Raw genomic sequence first — 21,248 nt, 5'->3', positions numbered from 1 at the left:
CACCGAACACTGGAAATCAGATGTTTCATTTTTCTCTATCAAGGATCGCTGACTAGGGCAGAGCCCACATTCCAAGGAGAAAGATGATAAAGAAGATCTGCTACTGAAGGTGTGTCAGACACAAAGAACGCGCCTCCCAGTTCATTAGCTACTGGACAAATCCCAGCCCCACCTTCAGAAAGCCCCGATCACTGCTGACACATCAGAGTCCCGTCCTTGGAAGGGCTCCTCATGCGGTTACTGTGATCTAAGTGCAGTGAATGTAACCTTTCTGCGTCCTCATCGGTCAAATGAGCATAACAGCAACACCTACAGAAGTATCGGTGCTCACGCGAGTCCATCTGAATAAAGCACTTAAAGCTACGCCCAGCACACAGAGAACCACTAGCCACACAACCTCAAACAGCGGAGGTCACTAAAAGAAGCTCCCGTACCACACACAGTTCAGCACAGGGGCCATATATGGTTCCTGCTGCATATTCATCTTTTTGTTTAAATTACCACTTGAGAAGGTAACCACCTTAGCTCAAGGACTGAAAAAAAAAAAAAAAAAAAAAACCAACAAAAAAACCACACCACGACAAAACAAAAAATAAAACACAAAATGAAGGAGTAGATTTAGCCCATGGGCCATAGTTTGCCAACCCCTGGCCTAACAGAACAGGCCGAGTGATGAGAATCGGAAGATGTATTTTTAAAGTGCTTTCAAAGAATGATCAAAACTGTAGTGATTCGAATCAGAGGCTGAGACTTTTGTGTCCCCAAGGTAGCCAAAGAAAGCAGAGCTTGAGAATCACAAAGCTGTTTGCTGGGGTTGGGTGTACAACGTGAACTGATCATATATACACAGGAATGACGTGGATGGGTTTGACATACATTGACATAAATAGAGGCGGACACATATTTACCTGGCCAAAGACTGTTCCACCAGTGCTGGCTGCTTGACCGAACAAAGAACCGGTATTACTAGACCCAAAACCTATAAAATAAAAACAAGTTTAAATTGGATGAGTCTTTTAAAAACATCGAAGTTTTTTTTTTTCCTAAAATGGTATTCAGATGTGCTAAGATATCCCACAAGAAACCCATGAATAAAATCTGCCTTCCAATCTAAGAAATAGAGAAAATTATGAGTAAATAAAGGTCTTTAATTCATTGCTAACATTTTATAATCGTTTAAATTCCAAAGTCCCAAGGACTGAATTCTGTCTCCTACCAAACCCCGGGGCGGGTGGGGACCAGAAAAGTGGAATACTCTCAGAGCAGCTTTGTCCTAGCCTTTTAACTGCCAGGAAGTCTTTCCAGTGATCGACTAAACTTCACAGATATTTCTGCTCCCCAGTTTCCTCTATTTTCAGACCCCAGATTGTTTCAGGGCAGCCGATGTTTCTTCGACGTGACGTAACATGGCTGAAATGCTGGGTTGAACAGGGCCCGGGGAAACCAGGCAGAACCCGATGCTGGAACGAGAGCCCCAGACAAGGAGTCCGAGGGCGGCTGTTCCAGCCTCATTTCTGTGGGTCTAGGCCAGGGAGCTCGGGCGGGTCTCAGTTCCGCGGCCAGGGCTGGGGCAGACCGCTCCGTCACCTTTCCGCGGTTACCACAGGAAAGATTTCTTAGGGGTTTTCAATGACGTTAAAGTAGTTTGATTATACCTGCGTGTGAGGGAATCTCAAATTCTGACTGCAGAACATAGGACGCACAGAGGTAGTGTTTGATACCCTACTCCTTCCTAAGACTCGTGAGGCCTTTCCCTGCCCATTCTCTCGACTGATTTATCACATTCCCGCCACTCAAATCGGCCAACTGGCCTCTTCAAAGGGCATCAGGTGCGTCTCAACTCTTTCGCCACTGTGGCCTTGTAGTCAAACTAGTGGGAGCTTAACTGACATCTGTTGAAGGAAGGAAAGAAAAGATTTCCCTTCTGATAAATTATGAACCGTTTTCAAATAAATCATCACCAGAGAAATGAATTAGCAGTTACCTGGAACCCTGCCCACCAAGAAATCAATAATCCTTGTTGTCTCCCAGAGCCTCACAGCTGAGAACCTGCCGTCCATTAGATAACCACCAGAAAGCAAGACTTCGAAAAGATTTTCGAATTGTTCTATTGCTCACTTTTCGAAGTTAAAGGAGCTGTTAGAATTAGATACGTAATGGGAAGGATTACATTTTACTTTCAAAAATGGTAAAATTTAAAGACTTTTTAAAGAATTACAACATTGGAAATAGAAAAAAACCAAACTTTTCCAATGTCGGCATGTACCCTTCTAGCAAGCGAGATGGTGTCAGAGGAAATACAACACACGGGCAGGGCGGCGGACCCGAGTGAGGGGCTCTGGGGCATAGCTGCGGCTCTGCTACGGGCACTAAATGACGTCGGCTCAGTCGTCATGAGGCTTGACAGTTTGGGACGTAACAACCTCTGAAGTAACTTCCGAATTAGAAATTTCTTATTTACGAGTTATTCGTTATTATTTGCCATGACCTTAAACTTAGTAATACAAGTCAATTGCAAATGTTTCAAACAATACAGAGAACGAGGTAAAAATCTTTCATAAATTCTTACCTGAAGCTTGACAAAAGCTAAACCCCGAGGATGCTGCTGTCGTGGTGGTGGCCGAGGTGCCGCCAAATACAGAGCCTCCTTGCCCAAAGCCAGGACTCTGACCGAAAGCAGGGGGGCTGCTCTGGCCAAACATGCCCCCTCCTGTGTTGGCAGAAGACTGTCCGAATGAGAAAGAGCTGGCGCTACTGGTGCTGGAAGAGGCGCCAAAGACACTGCCACACGTGGATGTGCAAGTGGAGGCCACGGACTGCCCGAAAGCTGGCACGGAGCTGAACCCAGGCTGACTGAAGGAAAAGCCACTCGCGGGGCTGCCTGTCGACTGCCCGAAGGCCGGGGCCTGCCCAAAGGTCGTCTGTCCAAAGACCCCTGCGGCCGAGGCGCCAAAAGCAGGACTGCCAAAGCCCGAGCTGCTGACCTGTGGCGTGGCACTTGCCGTGCTAGCTATGCTGCTTGTCTGCTGCTCAAAGAGGCTTGGTGCGGTGCTGGCTGCCATCTGCCCAAACATGGGGGTGGCAGAGGGGGCAGTGGCTGTGCTGCTGGTGAGCTGGCTGAAAGCTGAGCTAGAACTGGCAGCAGGTGGCTGAGTAAAGACAGAGGAGCCAGAAGTGACAGTCCCGAACACTGCCGTCTCTGTAGCTGGGCTCGGAGCAACGCTGGAAACAGCAGCAGAGGTGGTGGGGGGACCCGCTGTTTCCGCGGTCACAGGGACTGCACTTGGGGTTGTAGCTGCCGTGACAGCAGTCTGCCCGGGCACTGGAAGGGTGGAAGCAGGAGATGCCGGCTCTGTCTTGCCATCAGGGACCACGGTGGCTGCTGACGCGGCCTCTGTGGCAGGCGCGAGAAGACTGGCACTAGATGCCATGGCGCTGGGCCCGCCAGCCACCGGCTGGACCGAAGTGGGGTCTTTGCTCACAGGGTCGGACGCCGGCAGAGGGGCCTGGGGGGGTGGGGCGGCCTGCTGCTGCCCCAGAAGCGAGGTTGTTGACGCCGAGACCTCACTGGTGCCTGGCTTCTCGGGCAAAGATGACGACGCAGCCTCCTCTGCGCTTTTAGCAGAGGATGCAGGTGGGGTGGGAACAGATGCTGAACTCAGGAGGCCACCAAATGACAACGTGGGGAATGACGCGGGAAGGGGAGTGGCAGTGGTGGCTGCTGGTGGGGCACACGGCGGCACTGTACTACTCGTCGGCTGGCTTCCAAATGAAAAACTCGTCTTGCTTCCACTTAGGGACACCCCGCCGAAGCTGATCAGCCCGGGGGTCCCCGCGCTGGTGGGGGGCAGGCTGCCAAAGACACCACTTGAGAAGCTGCTCGTGCTTGCACTGGTGGCTGCTGCTGCTGCCGCTGCCGTGGTGGCGGTCACAGAGGAAGTCACGGGGGGCTCTGCTTGCTTCCCGGGCACCGCAGGGCCCGTAAAATTAAAGGCTGAGGGGACGAGTGAAGGCTTGGCTGGCTGCGCACTGGGGAGGCCCACGGATGACGCCTTGCTGGCTGGCTTGGTGGCATCATCTGCTTGGCCGACCCGCAGTCCTGAAAAACTTCCCAGAGTCTCGCCAGCCGAAGAGCTGGGAAAGAGCAGCTCGCCCAGCTTGGACGGCGGGGCTTCCGGCTTGCTGGACGGCGTGGCGAGAGCCAGTCCAGAAGGTGCGCTGGGCCTGCTGCCCCATGGAGCCGACTCTCCGGGAGAAGCAGCGGCAGCTCCGCTGGTGCTGGTTGTCACCCCTGAGGGAGAGGAGCTTTCTGGAACGGGCTCAGGGCAGGGTCGGCCTCCCCCGCCAAAGGAGAACGCGTCGAGTTGGCTGGACTCTTTAGCAGGTGGTGTGGCCCCTGGTAAGAAGGAGAGGTTAGGGTGGCCTGGGTTTGGCCGATGACCTGTCACATTGCCACTGCCTATGGCGCTGAAGCCTCCCTGCGCCCTCGGTGTGGTCGGACATGGCTTGTTGTCCGTGGGGATGACAGAACTAACGCTTCTCCATGGGGACATTGCTTGGCCTGAGTCATCGCACTGACGTGAAAGGACAACTACTCTTTATGACAACAAATACGCCAGATCTAAGATGCGTGAAATCGACCCATCATCCCAAAGAGACACGGAAAGGCCTCTTCCCTACGGCCTGCGTGTGCCTTCTGCATTAACGTTCTTGGCCCAGGGCTGGCCTAGCGACCTCCTGATGGGCCAGGAACTGATCCAAAATGGAAGTTTTCCCCGTGGTTTTTTAATGGACAAAGGGAGTGTCAATCCAAAGACAATGATTTTCACATACAATTAAGGATGATGCCCTAGTGTTCTCCTCAGTCAGTGGTTTGAGAGGCAGGAGGACCACTGGTCAGGCACCTGGGCTCTAGATTTGCTGGCTGTGCGACTCTGGAAAAGGTCCCCATTTGGAAAACAGAGATAATAACAGTACCCACCTCACAGAGTTGTTAGAAAGATTAAATAAAATACAGGTAAAGCACTCAAGGCAAGGCCGGGTCAAACAATAAGTGGTCAATAAATAAGCCTAACTAAAATTTGATATTTATAAACGAAAATTAGTCTATTGCAAGTGTTTACTGATGTTCCTAACCCCATATTGTTTTAAGAAGTCTGGCTGTCACAAACTCCTGGGAACACTGCAAAGCCCCTACTACCTGTGTGTAATTTCCAGAAAGACCTCTTTGTATCACTGGTGTTGTATCGAGTTGCTTATGGTCTTGGATTGTTATCTATTCTCATATTAATAAAAATGTTTATAGAACTGCTATTGTATTTTATTACTCTTTTATTTACGATTTTTGACAATTATTTTGTTCCTCTCTAATCTTTTTATGTCACTGAGTTGTTTTTCCTCCAGAAAGTGAAATGGGAAGGAGGTGGGCCTCGAAGGTATTTATTCCACCACATCTGAGTGGGCAGAGGTTAAAAAGAAAGTTTAAGAATCACTGTTCCAAAAAGAAGGAATCAAATCGACAACACTCTAAGGCCACATGGATCAGGTTTAGGAGGTCTGCTACGCTTTCAACTCCCCCATCTCTCTCTGTGTGTCTGCCACTTGGGCTAACACACAGAAAGCACTTAAAAAATATGTGTTAAATGGATAGGTGAAAGATGCTCATCGTATTATTATACAGAGAACTGGGGAATAACATAAATGGCCAAAAGGTAGTTAAATAAATTATAGCATTCCAAGAAGACAGAAATTATACAGCCATAAAAAACGACTTTTACATAAGATTTTCTATAATACTGGAAAATTCACGTGAGATGGCGCTAAATGAACTAAAGTGGAAAACAGAACCCTCAGAAGGAACTATAACAATTGCCGTGGTAATAGCCGAGGGTACGAGTGTGAGGCTAGGGCATGTTACTTCTTACAAAAGCTTTCTTTTTAAAAGGAAAACAAACTTAATTACTTAAACTGAAAACTGGAAGACACTTATGAAAAAAATCCCTTGTTTCTAATTATGAAGAGAGACAGAAGTCCTTCCCAATGGTTTCTGAAATCCAGCCTATTCCCGATGCATCATAACAGCAGCAATTTATTGTAGATGCTTTAAGAGAGACTCGGCAGCAAGTAAAACGCCATGTCTGTACAAAAAGGACCTGTGCCTGTCTGGGGGGGACACAAAGTCACGCTACGCAGTGCAGACTGTACCTTGTGTGGCAGTGAAATTAGAAGACGGCGTTGGTGTGAGTATCCCGAAATTAAAGCCAGACCTGGGGAGAGGAGGAAGAGAAGTCAAAAGGGAGCGAACTGCAGGCACGATGGTGCCTGTCAGCGTTACGTTTCATAATTCATTCACGCCATCTGCTCTCGAGGAACTTACGATCTAGGAGACAGGCAACAGAGCGCATGCCCCTGTGCGAGAGGCAGGAAAGCCACTCGGTGATTTCTAAGCAGGGAAGGGTGTCTGCGGGGGTGGTAAGGAGGGAGCAGCGGCTGGGAAGGCCCTAGATGGGCAGCTGGGTCTCTAAGGTGGAGGTGTGGGGGGGGGGCCTATGCCAACGAAGGCAAAGGAGACGTAGAAACCACCAGGAACGTGCACGTGGGAATGATGGCGAGAGCAGTGGTGTGCCTGACGATGGGGACAAGACAGGCTGGACTGGGGGATGTCTCAGAACCCCCCCCACCCCCACATCGACGAGCACGGCAGGACAGCGCCACGCCACGAGGGGCGAGGAGGGAGAGCATGAAACAAGCCCGTCACTGCCGTTTCGACTCAATGCTTCGTTCCGGGCAGGGGCAGTTTGGTTCGAGAACCTTTCTGACCCCTTTTATCACTCCCTCTCTCCTCCTGTGCGCTCTCTTCACACTGTGGGTAAAGTCGCCACAGCCAAAGTTTCGAGAAAATTCAGCACGAATGTGAACCAGAATAGACTGTTCACTGTGGCAAAAGCTCGAATAACAAATTTAAAACGATAGCTTTGAAATATAAGGGACCAAACGTATCAAACGTAATTAGTACTGTAAGGATTTAGACTTTTTTAACCCATCACTGCCTTCGTCAAATAGACTAAGACCATCTAAAACGATGTGTTAAACACTTTATCATATTAAAAAAACAAACCTTCTTTGTCTCAATCTTGGTGAAGAAATTTTATCTAATAGAGGTAAGCCACTGACCCAATGACAAACTTTTTTAGATTATTTTAAAAATAGGAAGATTATCAGTTCACAGAAGTAAAGATTAATAGTAGTGCTTTTAAAAGATACAATATTGGCACTGACCTACTCTTTAAAACTTGTTCCAAACTCCCTTTGGAAAGTATAAAATATAATGATTCACAATAATGAAAAAAACATACATATAATTTCCCCCTCGAATTCTCTTCTAACACCCTCTTTTAACGTGTTTGGCCTGAAGGATGCTCAAGAAACATATTAACATCAGAGGAAAGAGATCGTGGCCAAGATGGTTCCAGTTACAAAAGTACAAACTGAAGGAGCTTAAGAGGCTTTTCTAATGGAGCTGAAAGCACAACTCTCAATGGCTAAAATCTCTGGGCAAGTTTTCATCTCAGCCACACAGAGTCTAACTCCATCTCGGAAGGGGGCGGCCGCCTGGGCAACCTTTGCAGGTTCCGACACGAGCACTCTGCCTCCGTGGTGCATTCAGCGCCTTCTCTCAGAAGTTCAGTGCACTGACCTCTCAGTGCAGTAAAGCCAATGCAAATGTCACGGCTAGCCCCGGTGTCAGAATGACAATCTCAGTATGGGAAAGCAGATCAAATACATAATTTGACAGACCCACCCTATCCAAAGAAAATGAGGCTTAGCCAACAAATAAACAAGTATGTAATAACACATGCATAAGCTTGAGCTGCAAAGGGGAAAAAGAGTCACACTGGGGACATTAAGCTACTGCCACTATGACCAGATGTGTTACTGCAGGGATAAGGATGCTGGGTTGGTGGACGTCGGATAAGCACATAAACATAGCTAGTGACTGTAAGATTTGGGGAAGCTGCCTATACGGTTGCTAGCGATCTGCCACAAATTTAAGTTCATTACTGACCCTGATGAAGAAAATGAGAAAGGCTTGCTGAACTGCCCAGCAGCAGACGGGGTAGAAGTCACAGCTGTTTCTATCTTCGTTGTCCCTGGCCCTGAAATTACGGAAAAAAAGAAATAAGAACGTTACCAAAAAGACAGCTGAAACACCGTTCCAGTCCGTTCGTCCTGCAGCACCGATTTTGATGTTGTGCGGAGCGCGGCCCCAGGCCTGTGGGCCTCACGCGCACGCCGCAGCACGCCAACAGCCCCGGGGAGCCCGCATGCTGCCTAACTCAGGCTCGAGGTCTCTGAACTTGCCCTTTGGGTCTGTCGGCGTTACTTCCAAACCAAGACATGCCGCACCCTCCTTTCCAGGATCGAGATCAAAATAATTCCAGTGCAGTTAGAATTCAAAGCTTTAAAAGTAGCTTTATAATTATTAAAAATACATACCAAAGGGAAAAAAACTCCAAAGAGTTACATTAACTAAATATCTCTGAGTAGTGACTTCATGGCTATTTACTTTCTCCCTACATTTCTGTATTTTCCGAAGTTTTTTTTCTTTTGGTATTTAAAATTGTAGTTTCCTTTTTTTTTTTTATTTTTTTTAAATTATGGAGGTAAAACATGATGGCTGTAATACAGAGAAGTGTAGAAAGTTAGAAGCGCAATCCATCATCCTCCCCACATTCGACCTCACTGTAACTGCTTATTAACAGCTTGGGATATTATCTTCGACTTTTCCCTTACTGCTCTACTTTTAAAGGAGGGCGGAGAATGAGAAAACTGCATTTAGAAAACCCCAAACCAAACAAAAAAAGAGGTACCTTCTTTTTAAGTGAGTATGGGGTAAATATTAGTATAATTATTTTTAAAACTACTATAATACAATGTGGTATGTACAAAGATATTCAATGCAGTATTGCTTATAACCTTGAAAAATCAGAAACAAGCCAAACTGTCAGCAGAGTGCTGGTAAAACTTAACAGAGTACAAGTGTAAAAGGAAGTCCTAGGCTTCCATTAAAATGAGGGAGAGCCGAACCAGAGTTTGGAAGATGAACAGGAAAATTATTATAAGAGGGTAAAGGAGAAACAGATTATATATAAGTCAATAGATATAGGATACGCCTATTTTTGTTTGAAAAACAACAATGACATAACCTCAAGAGATATATATCAAATCGTTGAGGGTCATCGTCTCTGGAATATGGGACTTATCGGGCAGCTTCCACTTTCTACGTTACCTATCTTAACGCCAAGACTCTTTTGTGGACCTGTAATAGTTTTATAATCAGTAAAACAATGAAGGTATTTCCATTATTAATTAATAAGCGAACTATTCTACAGAGGTTTCAGACAGACTTTTATTTTTTTAAAGAAATTTTTGGCAAATTCTTAAGTAGTATTTCTCAGGGAAAATTTCCTACATCCCTGAAATGTCTTTTTCTTTCAGTTACAGCAAGTGAATACAGAAGTAAACACCCAGCAATAAAAGAGATATTTCATAATCAACGCTGAACAAGGAATCTTAAAAACTTCTTTATAAGTCATGCTAATAGCATAAGACACGCATCAAGCAAAGTCCCTTAGAATTCCTTGCCTCTTCGCTTTAGAAATGACAAAAATTCTCCAGTGAAGTCCATGCAAGAAGTTAGAATATAGGCTCTTTCAAAACTTTTTTAAAAAATATTAACCAGAACAACTGAAACTAATACAACACTGTATGCCAACTGTAATTGAAAAATTTAAAAAAAGGAATAAAATATTAGCCATAAATAGAAACAAATTTCTTAATTTGAATCCTAAAGAAGAGCTATATAACTCCTTCTCAAGTAAGGCTTACGTGATAACACCTGCACTTCTGCTTTAATCCGAATTCTAGAATACAGCTTTGGCTTATGCAATACTGTTTTTCCTCTGCGGATAAGGAATATTTAGTGAGGATAAACCCAACTTCCAATCAGAAAGCTAGATGACTGTAGGACTGAGGAGAGGTTATGGAAAGTGGGTTGCCAATATATGAAGTTTCAGCATCTCTAACGGAATTAGCTGGAAGAACCCACTTGAAAACATCAATTGGAATAAAAGCCGGAGTCCAGAGTGGGGTGAAAATGCAGGACTGCAGATGGCCCAAGGTCCCTGAAGCAGAATGTAACAATGCCAAATAAAGTGGGCTTACAAGGAAGGGGCCAATGAAAGGGATGCTGAGGAAGACCCCACGGCAGAGTTAGGTTATACATAAAAGCAAGCTTCTGCCGTAAGCTGGCTTGGGCAAAGTGACTGCCTGGTCAAAGCAATTACGGTGACTGTAAAAACCAATTTCAGTTAATTTCTCTGCATGAGTAAGGGCTGAAAGTATGCGAAGCCATAAAAATCTTTTAATATTGACATTACATCTACTTTGAAATCTTATATTGGAACAGATCGTTTTACTTTTTGTATTTGACCGGCTTTTGAACTGTCATTGTGAACCGAGGGAACTTTTCATTCCTTGTAGCAGAAGAAATAAGAGAGTTCAGTGTCCGATCCGCTCCTCTCCCAAGGATCGTCCAGCGAGGCAGGTGAGGACAACACCCCACTGCTCCTTTTTAGGAAAAACATTGAAGGGAAGGTTTTCGCCTATTGCTCTCAAATTTCAGAAGTCTACAGAGCTGTTGAAGGGCTCATTTCTGGGCGATTCTTCCATGAACTGAGGCCATTTGAATCTCTCCTTATTTGACTGCCTATGTGGACTGTCACTGGGGCTAGAACAATAAACTCTATTGTGGGCATTCCTTTCACCTTTATTTTCCCTAAAACACAAATGCAAACTTACCTGAAGCTTTATCACTGGATGACAACTGACCAGAGGCTGATGTGGGCCCAGACAGCTTTAGGGAATTTATCAGCGACCCCTGTAATGGAACACGACCAAAACGTTTATGTGAAACCACTAACTATCCTTCGGAACGAAGGAACATGTGAAATGATAACACGGTTTATAACTAAGATAATGTGCAGTGAAAGTAAACAGAAACCCAAATACCCCATATAAATATAAGGTATTAGAACTATGACCCAAGATTACCAGATGCAGGACGTCAAATGGCCTATGAAGAGAATATCAGGCCCTGACCGACCCACGACGGTCAAGACTGGTATAAACTGTGGGAAAAGGCTCATAGGTTTTTGTCAGACTTACAGTTCATTTAAAGCAAAGTGAAGACCTACAATAGGACTGTCTTAGTTACAAAGACAGTTACCACATGACCGTTAACAAAGTCGAAATCAGTAAGTTACCTGCTTAGCCTGATTATTAGCGGCCACTGGCGTCAACACTGGGTGAGGTGCTTTGACTGTAGAGTATGACACCGAAGAACTGAAAAACATAAAGCATGAACTCAAGAGAGAGGCATGACTGCGTGAAAATCATCCTTGAGCCAACCTTCTATCCAATAACTAACACCAGTTTGGGTCACAATATACATGTCTGGGACCTTAACCAAAGTCATTTGATGTTTCTCAGAGTGAAGAATCAATTCTTTAAATGAAATGTGGGTCTTTACCATAAAAGTCAAAGCGGTAACTTTAACACTTATTTTCTTCCTGCAATCCTAAAAAATGTTGTACTTAGCCAGAAGTAAGAATTTTTCTCATCTGAAGAGTAAGCCCTCTCGCCCATGCCCCTCGTCGCCCCCAGGTCCTGACCACGTGGAGATTCCTGACTCTCTTTTCCAAGACGGAGAATATGTTCAGCAGGATCTATGGGATGCAGAGGGTCTGCCGCCATACACGCCTCGGCATACAAGAGACTCGAACGCACACTGCTCCGTTTCTGCGCCTTCGCTACAGGAGGAAAAGTGCATCCGCTATTTGTAGGAGGAGCTCTCACCACTGTTTATTAACTCTGAACGTGGAATGCGGAAAACTTATTTCAGTAATTACTTAAATGTTAATAAGTGAGGAAAAAAAAATCACCCGTTTAATGCGATTGCAGACAAAAGCTCCATTCATGGCCCTCAGGAGCAATTTTTTTAGTCGATTCATCTGTCTTCAGTCCCGAGCTAATATGACGACGGTATGTACAGCAGTAGCGGCTGCAGGACCTAATTTTATTTTTCACAGCCCTCCCTACAGTTAGGAGGATTAATATTTTTCCATCAAAAAGTGAACTTGGAAGAAGATAAACAAAAATAAGCCCATGCCTCATAGAAAAAATCAACAGCAATCTTACAAGCACCTCCAGATTCTCTGTGGGAATAACGGAGGAACCTTCCCAAACAAATGTTATTAGCTCGAGAGAGGAAAAAAAATAGTTATTTTCAACGAAACAAAACTGCCTTTTTTTTTTTTTACTGAATACAGAAAGAGCTGTAAATATGTGTCTCTCTGAAGAAACACAGCCCTGCTCTTCTGAGATATTCTCCTGAGCAGGTAGGAACCCAGGCTCAGCGCTCCGCCTCACCTGTGCTGCGTCTCCCACAGAGAAAAGGAATGTGTAAGCGAGATGTGGGGACTGAGAAATCCCTGGGCAGACACGGCAGACTCAAGCAGAGAGATGGTTTGAGCTCGAGAGAATCACAAGGGAAATGAAAATCTTCCATGCTTTCTCAAAGGAAAGCAAAAAAGAAACTAGAAATAAAAACAAAAGCAGCCAGTTATCCAATTCTGGAACATTTTTCCCCCCAAATTTAGTTATGACATGATGGTAAATTAAATCCTACACGAAACAGACCGAGTAGAATTATTGTTCAATTGTGATAATACCATAAATCTCTTGGGTATCCTAAATTCCCAAACACACAAAATTAGGATTCACGGTACCTACACCCGGGGTCACATGACAACCCTGCAGAGAAATGCTGTTCAGTGCATTCGGCTAACAAACCAACTGACTAAATCAGATCCACCAAGACCCAAGAGCAAACAGAAGAGAACCGTGCACTACCAAAAACATGTTCAAAGATTTGTGCACGATCGCGAACCAAAACAAAGGAAATCAACGGCTAGAAATGTTCAAAATGGAAAAGCCAAATTCAGAATTATCATATTTTGCACCACTGTATTCTACACTCTAGCAATACCAACCTGAAAGATCAGAAATTCATCTCACATGCTCTGATCTGCAACTGAAAAAAAAATCGAGCTTTGTATTGACACGTATTTACTTCGAGTCTACAAATGCCATTGATGTGACTGGCAACACTAGAGCAATGCTTTGGAAATGACTAATGGAGTCATACAGGTCACTGCGTAGTGAAATTAGGTTCTTGGAGAAAAACAATTCCAACAGAATCTAAACAAAGAAAGCTGGTCTGGCTACAATAATATAGGAGAAAGTAGATTTTGGAGTAATTAATCTTACAAGAAATAAAGAATAACCTCGAATCAATGACCTCAGCTTCCACCCTCATTTTGTAATGATAACTGGTCACCTCATCAATAGACTGTAACGATCCTACACATTTATACAACTAATAACAGAACTTTGACATGAAGCAAAATCTGACAGAATCGCAAGGAAAATAAGCAAAGTCACTACAGTTGAAAATATCAATACCACTCTCCAATAACTGATGGAACAAGTAGATAGAATATCCTTAAGGACACAGAGACCTGAATACCACCAATCAACCACCTTAGCTTAACTGACATTTATAGAACACTCCAACCAATAAAAATAGAAAACATGTTCTTTTGAAGTACACACAGAACATTTACTGAGATGACTGATGTTCTAGGTCAGGGGATAACAAACTATAGATCAACGGCCAGCTGCCTGTCTTTGGTAAAGAAAGTTTTATTGTAACACAGTGATGCCAATCATTTACACATTGTCTGTGGCTGCATTCAGGCTACAATGGCAGAGCTGAACAGCTGAGACAGAGACCATGTGTTCTGCAAGCCTAAAATATTTATATGGCCCTTTTAGAAGAACCTTGCTGATCCCAGTTCTGGGCAGTAAAAGAAGTCTCAACAAATCTAAAGGATTCAAGCCATACAAAGCATGTTCTCAGACCACAATGGAATTACATTTAAAATAAATAACAAAAACATATCTAGAATATGTCCAATTACTTAGAAACTTAATAACACACTTTTAAATAACCCATAGGTATAAAAAAAAAAGAAGTCAAAAGTATTTTGAACTGAATGAAAACATATATATTTGAAATTTGTGCGATATAGCCAAAGTAGGTCTTAGAGGGAAATTTATAGCACCAAATCCTGTATTAGAAAAGAATAACCTCGAATCAATGACCTCAGTTTCCACCCTAAGAAATTAGAAAAAGAAGAGTAAATAAAACCCAAAGCAAACAGAAAAAAATAATAAAAATCAAAAAAATAATAGGAAACAAACGATGAAATCAAAAACTAGTCCTTTGGGATCAATAAATTTGATAAACCTCTATCTAGACTGATCAGGAAAAAAAGTCACAAATTACCACTAACAGGCAAAGGGGAAGTTAAATTATTATAAATTCTACACATATTAAAAGGATTATAATCGGTGATTATTATGAAAAACTTCATGCCAATATGACAATTCAGCAATGAACAAATTTCTTGAAAGACAAAAACTACCAAAGTTCACTCAAGAAGCAGAAAAGCTGAAAAGTCCTACATCTACTAAGGAAAAGGAAAATTCCATGCCAAGTTCACTTCACAAGGGGATTCTACTAAATATTTATGCATGAAATAATAACAAACCTACAAAAGTCTTGCAGGATATTGAAGAGGAGAGACACTTCTCAACTCATTCTCTAAGGCCAGCATTATTCTGATTCTAAAACTAAATGACGACATTACAGAAAACCTACAGACCAATATCCCTCATTAAGACAGAGGAAAAAATTTAATTCAACCATATATAAAAAAGGCAATTATCAAAGACTGGTTTAACATTTAAAAGTCAATCAATGTGACAAGAATATCAAGACGATTCGACGGGGGAAAAAAAGTTTTTTTCAACAAATGGTGCTGGGACGACTGGATGTTCACATGTGAAAGAATGAACTTGGACCACAACATCACGTTATTTACAAAAATTAACTCGAAATGTATCAAAAATCTAAATGTAAGAGTTAAAACTATAAAACTTAGAAGAAGAAAATATAGAGGTAAACCTTTATGACCCTGGATTAGGCGATGGTTTCTTAAATAGGACACCTAAACTGCGAGCAACGAAAGAAAAAAATAAACAATTTCATCAAAATTAAAAATTTTTGTTTCAGAGGATGCTATCAAGAAAATATGAAACCACCCAAAGAATGGAAGAAAATACCTGCAAATCATATATCTGATAAGAAACTTGACTCTAGAGTATATAAAGAATTTTATACCTCAACAATTAAGACAGATAACCCAATTAAAAAAAAATAGGCAAAGGATCTAAATAAACATTTCTCCAAAGAAGATACAAATGGCCAATGAGCACACAAACATCTGCCCAACATCATTAGGCATTAGGGAAACACACATCAGAACCACAACGAGATACCATTTAACACCCACTAGGATGGCTAGAATCAAAAAGATGGACAAAAAGCAAATGCTGGTGAGGAGATGGAAAAACGAACCCTCATACATTGCTCTTGGGAACATAAAACAGTGCAGCCTCTTTGGAAAACAGTTGAACTATTTTTGGCTCAAAAGCTAAAGAGAATTACCACATAATCTAGCAATTCTCCTAAAACTATACAAAATAATTAAGCAGAGACACAAATAGATACCTGTACACCAAGGTTCGCTGTAGCATTTTTCATACTAGCCAAGGGCGGAAACACCTGTATGTCCATCAACAGATGAACGGATTAGTAAAATGGGTTTACGCATACGATGGCACGTCATTCAGCCATAAAAGGAATGAAATTCTGACACGTGCTGTGACATGGATGAATCTTGAAAGTTCGAGTGAAATAAGCCAGACACGAAAGGACGAACAGTGTGTGATTCCAACTTATATGACATCCCTGGAATGGTCGAATCCTCAGAGACAGAGTAGAACAGAGGTTACCAGGGGCTCCAGAGAAGGGAAGGTACACAGTTCCTGTTTAATGGGGATGGTTTCTGTTTGGGATAACGAGAGTTCCGAAAATAAACAGTGGTGAGGGTTACGCAACACTGTTAACTGTCATTGATGTCACTGAACTGTATACTTAAAAATGGTTAAAATGGTAAATTCTGTTACATGTATATTTTACTGCAACAAAAAAAGAAAGTCCTAACTGTTCTGTTTCTACAATCCCCACCCCAGCTCTTCTGATCTATTCTCAGGAAGAGAACAGAAGCTTCCTGCTAAAACCGTAAGTTGTATACAACTACTTGCATTTATCAAACCTCATAAAAATTTGACACTAAAAACGATGAATTTTACTGTATGTAAATTATGCCTCGATTTGAAATAATTGCTAAAGTTAAAAAACAAAACAAAACATAAACCAAATCAGATCACTCAACTATTCGAAAAAACACTCAATGGTCAGCCGGGTCCTGATCGAGGCTCACGCGATGAGACGTGCCACGACCCCGTCGCCACCCCTACGCCCTGGCCTCATCGCCAGTGCAAAGCCTCTCGCTCCAGCCACCTGCCAGACACGGTCCCACTACAGGCCCTGTGCTTGGAGCTTTCTTCCTCAGGATATGTACGAGATCTGCTCTCTGGCTTTTTGGTCTTTATTCAAATGCCAAGTGTCGGAAGCCACCAAAAGGCAGAATATTACCCAAGACGGGAAATCCTAGCTTAATGGTAAAAGATGGTCTGGTATTTCTGAGATATTTTAGCCACCCATCATGTATGCAAAGCACCTTCTTTGGCCACTCTATTTAAAATCGCAACTCACGCCCAGGTGCCAGCCCCTAACCCCTTCCCGGCTTTAATTTTCTCCATCGTGCCTACCACCATCTAAAATACTATACATTTCACTCATTTATTCTACTTATCATTTTCTCTCTGCGACTAGGATAGGGTTGGAATTATGTTTTTTGGTTTTGTTTTGTTGACTGCTTTATCCCCACAACCTTGCATGGGATATAGAAAACGCTCACTGAATATTTGTTAAACAATGATTAAATGAATGCCAAAATTCTGGAAAGGAATGATGTGTCTGCTGCGTTTGGTAAAAACCAACCAGCCCCAAATCCCACCTCATGCGGCCCCACTTTCTTGACACCCCACATCCTACCGGGGCTCTATCCACGCTGGCCTTCTTTCGACCTCGCCTCGGTCATGCTCTGCCCTTCCTTCTGCACACACTGTACCCTGAACGCTCCTCTCTGCCGTTGGCCCAGCCACTTCTAGCCACTGTCCAACTTCCAGCTGAAATCGCCTTTCCTCACCAAGTTCCTTGTCACCCGGGCTCGCTCAGATGCCTCGATACGTGCTGTGTTAGCACCCCGTACTTCCCCTTCACGGAGCTTACCACCCTGCAGTTAAATAACTGTGTGACTGGCAGTTTGGTGGCTGTCTTCTTGCTGAAATGTAAGAGCCTTAAAAGCGGGGACTCGGGATGTCCCACTACTGTGTCCTCAGTACCTAGGGCGGGATGGTGCTCACAGACGATGCCCCGTAAGACTCTGCTGAATCAAGTGGCTGAGCCCCAAGGAGTTGGAATAGCCACGGGTCTGCTCCAGGTAAACTCTCTTCCCTAACGCAGGATGGTCCTGATGCAGGGAAGGGGCGCGAGGACCACACAAAACGACAAGCTGTGCTCAGGGCCTGCGGTGTGCTGCCGGATCGAGTGAAGCCCCCGGAACCAGGAAGAGTCCTCCGGGGATGACTGTTCACCCACGCCGTGAAAGGAAAACAGGAAAACAGTCTTCAAATCACACCCTACTCAACATAAACTCAGCCGTTCATTCCCCACAGCCAGGCCGCTGGGGACCAAGAACGAAGACCGAGCTCGCTCGCTCGCCCTGCACGCTGCGAACACGCACCACGAAGGAGAACAGGGAAACCAAGTCCTCACACTGCAATTCACAGAAACTAAAAGCCACGCACAAACTGGATTCCTCGAACACTCGAGGTTTTGTGTCTCCCACTCTCTGTCTCTGAGAGGACACTGAGCTCTGTCTATGGAGCGCTGTTCCTTCTCTAACCAACCTTCCTTTCGTCTCTAACTGGCGTGCACTTGAACTCTTCCCTGCGGGCTGTCGAGGACCCCCCTCTCTCTCAGTGCAGGACCTGAGTCCCCACTCGGGGGGATTCGTCCTGTCCTGCATCAGGCAGTCAATGAATACAATGGATGAAGCCAATGACCATAAGACATAACAAGGGTGGAACTATATAAGCTCATCTTATGATAATTCTTCTAAAAGATACTACCCAGAAAAAATTAAATGCAAAATTAAATACAGTACACTTAGGAAACTACTGCTTAACAGGATCTGAAAGTAATTTTATAACAACTGTATTTCCCTCGGGAGCTATCTTATTTCCATTGATCAATTGTGTTTAGAGTTTACCTATTATTCAATAAATGATTAATGATTAAAAAGAAATGACATGCCAGGCACCATGCTGGGCACATGGTTAAATAACTGTACCAAAGTCCAATTCTGTGGGGAAAGGAAGAGAATATTTCATCGAGATTCCTTTTAACTTTTGTGTCTATTTCTCTTAAGTCAAAGAAAAAGGGCAAACTCAGAACTGCTCCGCTCACGAAGCCCTCGGCCAAGATCAGCGCAGACGAACCGTTTGAGGCAAACAAAGGCTGAGAAGGGCAAAGTGAAATCACCAAGAGATGCTTCTCACACATGGCGAGGGGCAAAAACGGCTGAGAGAGACCAGACCGTATTTCCTTCACCATTAAGCTGGATCTCGCTCTTATGCCTTGCAGTGGCTTTCCTTTGCCCTCCCTACAGCAGGAATCTGCCTACAATTCCTGAACTCTAATGCATAGTTCTTGCCCTTGAGAAGTTTGCAATAACCACGAATGCCATCTTGGTCTAAACAGCATACCAAAGCTTCAAGGTCACGACAAGATATGAATGTGGGTAGGCTTGTTTTTGGCTGTTGGTATGGTCCTGAGATAACTAAGAAATTCTTGGAACAGGCAGTGTTGATAAATGGACCAATGTAGAAAAAAAAGAGACGGCCAGTGGCCTAGTGAGGGCCACCGCCTCCGGATAAAGCCCACGCAGGACGGGGAGCAGACGGCGGGTGGCGGACGGAGGGGCAGAGAGCGGGCATGGTGTGGAAAACACGTAGGGTGCGCAGCTGCTCTTCTTGCTGCTGGACACCAGACACTAATCCCCTGGATGACACTGGTCTCCTGATCCCTACATATGACCTGAGGAAATGTCCCTACGCCATAGGGGAGGCTGGGCTGGACTACGAGATCACGGCTACGAAATACGCAGAGCCACAGGGCAGGCACGTTCTATGAGCCGTGCTCCTGCAACTGCGGGCGGGAGCCAGCGCCTCGACTTCGGAACGGATTCCGACTGAAGAAAAGTAAGCTTCGGTGGCAACGATCCAGCCCTGGAACATGGCACAGGAGAAAGCTGGACATCTCAAACAGAGCTGCTGCCTTTCAAAATACTCCCCCTCCACCCCATACAAAAGGCAAAAGAAACTTGAAAGAACGGAAATACCCAGAGAGAAGAAATGAGAGAGCAGACTGTCAATTTCAAGATCACCACTGAGTTTTCAGGATCAATAATTCGTATTAGAACTGAAGCATCAACTCTGGAACCTCAAGAGTATTTAAAAGAAAAATATCAAGCCCTGCACCTGACTAAATAACCCCGAGAGTACCACACGTAGATTAATTCATGGCAAACAGCATACTGGGCATACATCACCGACATGGCCTGTAAAGGTTTATGAGGCAACTGTCACTGTGGCACGTTGAAGGGGACAGTCCCCTGAAAATCCAATTGTGTATCCAAGATTAGCTGTCCAACCCTTACAACCTAAGGCTCTGCAGGAAAAATGGTAACTTTGTGACAGCGGCAATGCTGCTCAGTACAGGCAGTTTGTCACTATCACGGAATAATTCATTAGCTTAAACACACTGCACAGGTGTAACGTACCCCATCGCTGCAGAGGTGGGTGAAGGATTATTCTTCAGTTCTTGCACATTTACCACTTGAGGGACATTCTTCAAAGTTGATTCAGTCAAAGTACTTATAGCTATTTAAATAGAGAACAGAGAGGCATTTTAACTGCAGCGAAGGATCAAAAGTCTAGCCACGGTAAATGACTAACCAGGCCACGGACTCAAGCAGAATACAATCTCATTACACACAGGAAGCCTACTCCAGGTAGTTCTACAGCTCTGCTCAGTGGAACACCTGGCCTCCCCCATTCGAAAAGGTCAGGAGATGAGGCTTGGTGCAATTTAATCAAACGTCTTGGTCTAGGGAAGAAGAATTCCCCGACCAGAGTTTATTTTACAGAACAGAGCTGAGATGTTGCCACATTGTTGGCTGATCCTGGAAAAGGGCAGAAAGAGCTGGAAGATTAGCAGCATTCAGACTAAAAATTTCTGCCATCGATCCACGCATTCGTTCAACCATCTTTTCACACGAACTTACTACTGTCAGACTCTGTTAGGTGCTGGGAATACAAAAATGTGTATAGTTTCTTCTCTAAAGGAGCTCACGGCTTAGTGAGACACATAATGAAAATGTGGGAAATGGAGCTTGGACAAGAACGGGGACGAGGTTGCGAGGCCTGAAGTAAGGAATGGCAACGGGTTGATGTGACACCTGCTTATCCATCTTAGATCTGCCAGCTTTCACATCTCTTTTTCTGTGCCTCGTAATTTAAAACTGTCTTCCAAGACTTGCCGATATTTTACATTAACTGTTAATTAAGAAGGCCTAAGTTAGCCCTTGGGTCTCTTCTAGCTCCACATTCGGCAGAGCCGCAAGCCGTGGCCAGGGCAGAACGGGGATCTACGGCAGCTTGCTTTTAGTCCCTCCGCCCGAGAAACAACCGGGTATCCTGCCTACGACTGTACATAGTTCACCTTTCACAGTCAAAGGTGCCTACATCTTAGAAATTTTTGCTTCCAAAATGATAACAGAGATCGTTATCATTTACCACCTCCTGCTGGGAGTGGGAAAATCCTAAATCCTGGCAGATTTTAAGTTTATAAATAATCAACTCTATCAGCTTTGATTTTGGGCCTGTTCAGCACAATGCCAAGATTCTTGGCCCAAGTAATACTTACACCTTTGTAAGTATTCTATTTCCATTCTTTCAAAAGACTCTTT

General features: G+C 44.2%; 1 protein-coding gene across 6 annotated transcripts in view; it reads right to left on the bottom strand.

The window, feature by feature from the left end:
* NUP214 (nucleoporin 214) overlaps positions 1-21,248 on the bottom strand; it is an 88,562-nt gene that overhangs the window by 25,333 nt on the left and 41,981 nt on the right. For all 6 annotated transcript variants that reach the window (XM_039862878.1, XM_039862881.1, XM_039862880.1 and 3 more), the window contains 7 exons: positions 20,061-20,160; positions 11,325-11,403; positions 10,861-10,939; positions 8,066-8,156; positions 6,205-6,266; positions 2,570-4,396; positions 909-979 (listed from right to left, as the gene is read on the bottom strand). In XM_039862878.1, the coding sequence (XP_039718812.1) occupies positions 909-979; positions 2,570-4,396; positions 6,205-6,266; positions 8,066-8,156; positions 10,861-10,939; positions 11,325-11,403; positions 20,061-20,160 (2,309 nt within the window). The remainder of the gene's footprint in view (positions 1-908; positions 980-2,569; positions 4,397-6,204; positions 6,267-8,065; positions 8,157-10,860; positions 10,940-11,324; positions 11,404-20,060; positions 20,161-21,248) is intronic.

This window comes from Pteropus medius, unplaced genomic scaffold, assembly GCF_902729225.1.
Source record: "Pteropus medius unplaced genomic scaffold, Ma_sr-lr_union100, whole genome shotgun sequence".
Taxonomy (NCBI): Eukaryota; Metazoa; Chordata; class Mammalia; order Chiroptera; family Pteropodidae; genus Pteropus; species Pteropus medius.
The sequence above is the reverse complement of the archived record's forward strand: the minus strand, read 5'-3'. Positions and strand labels throughout refer to the sequence as shown.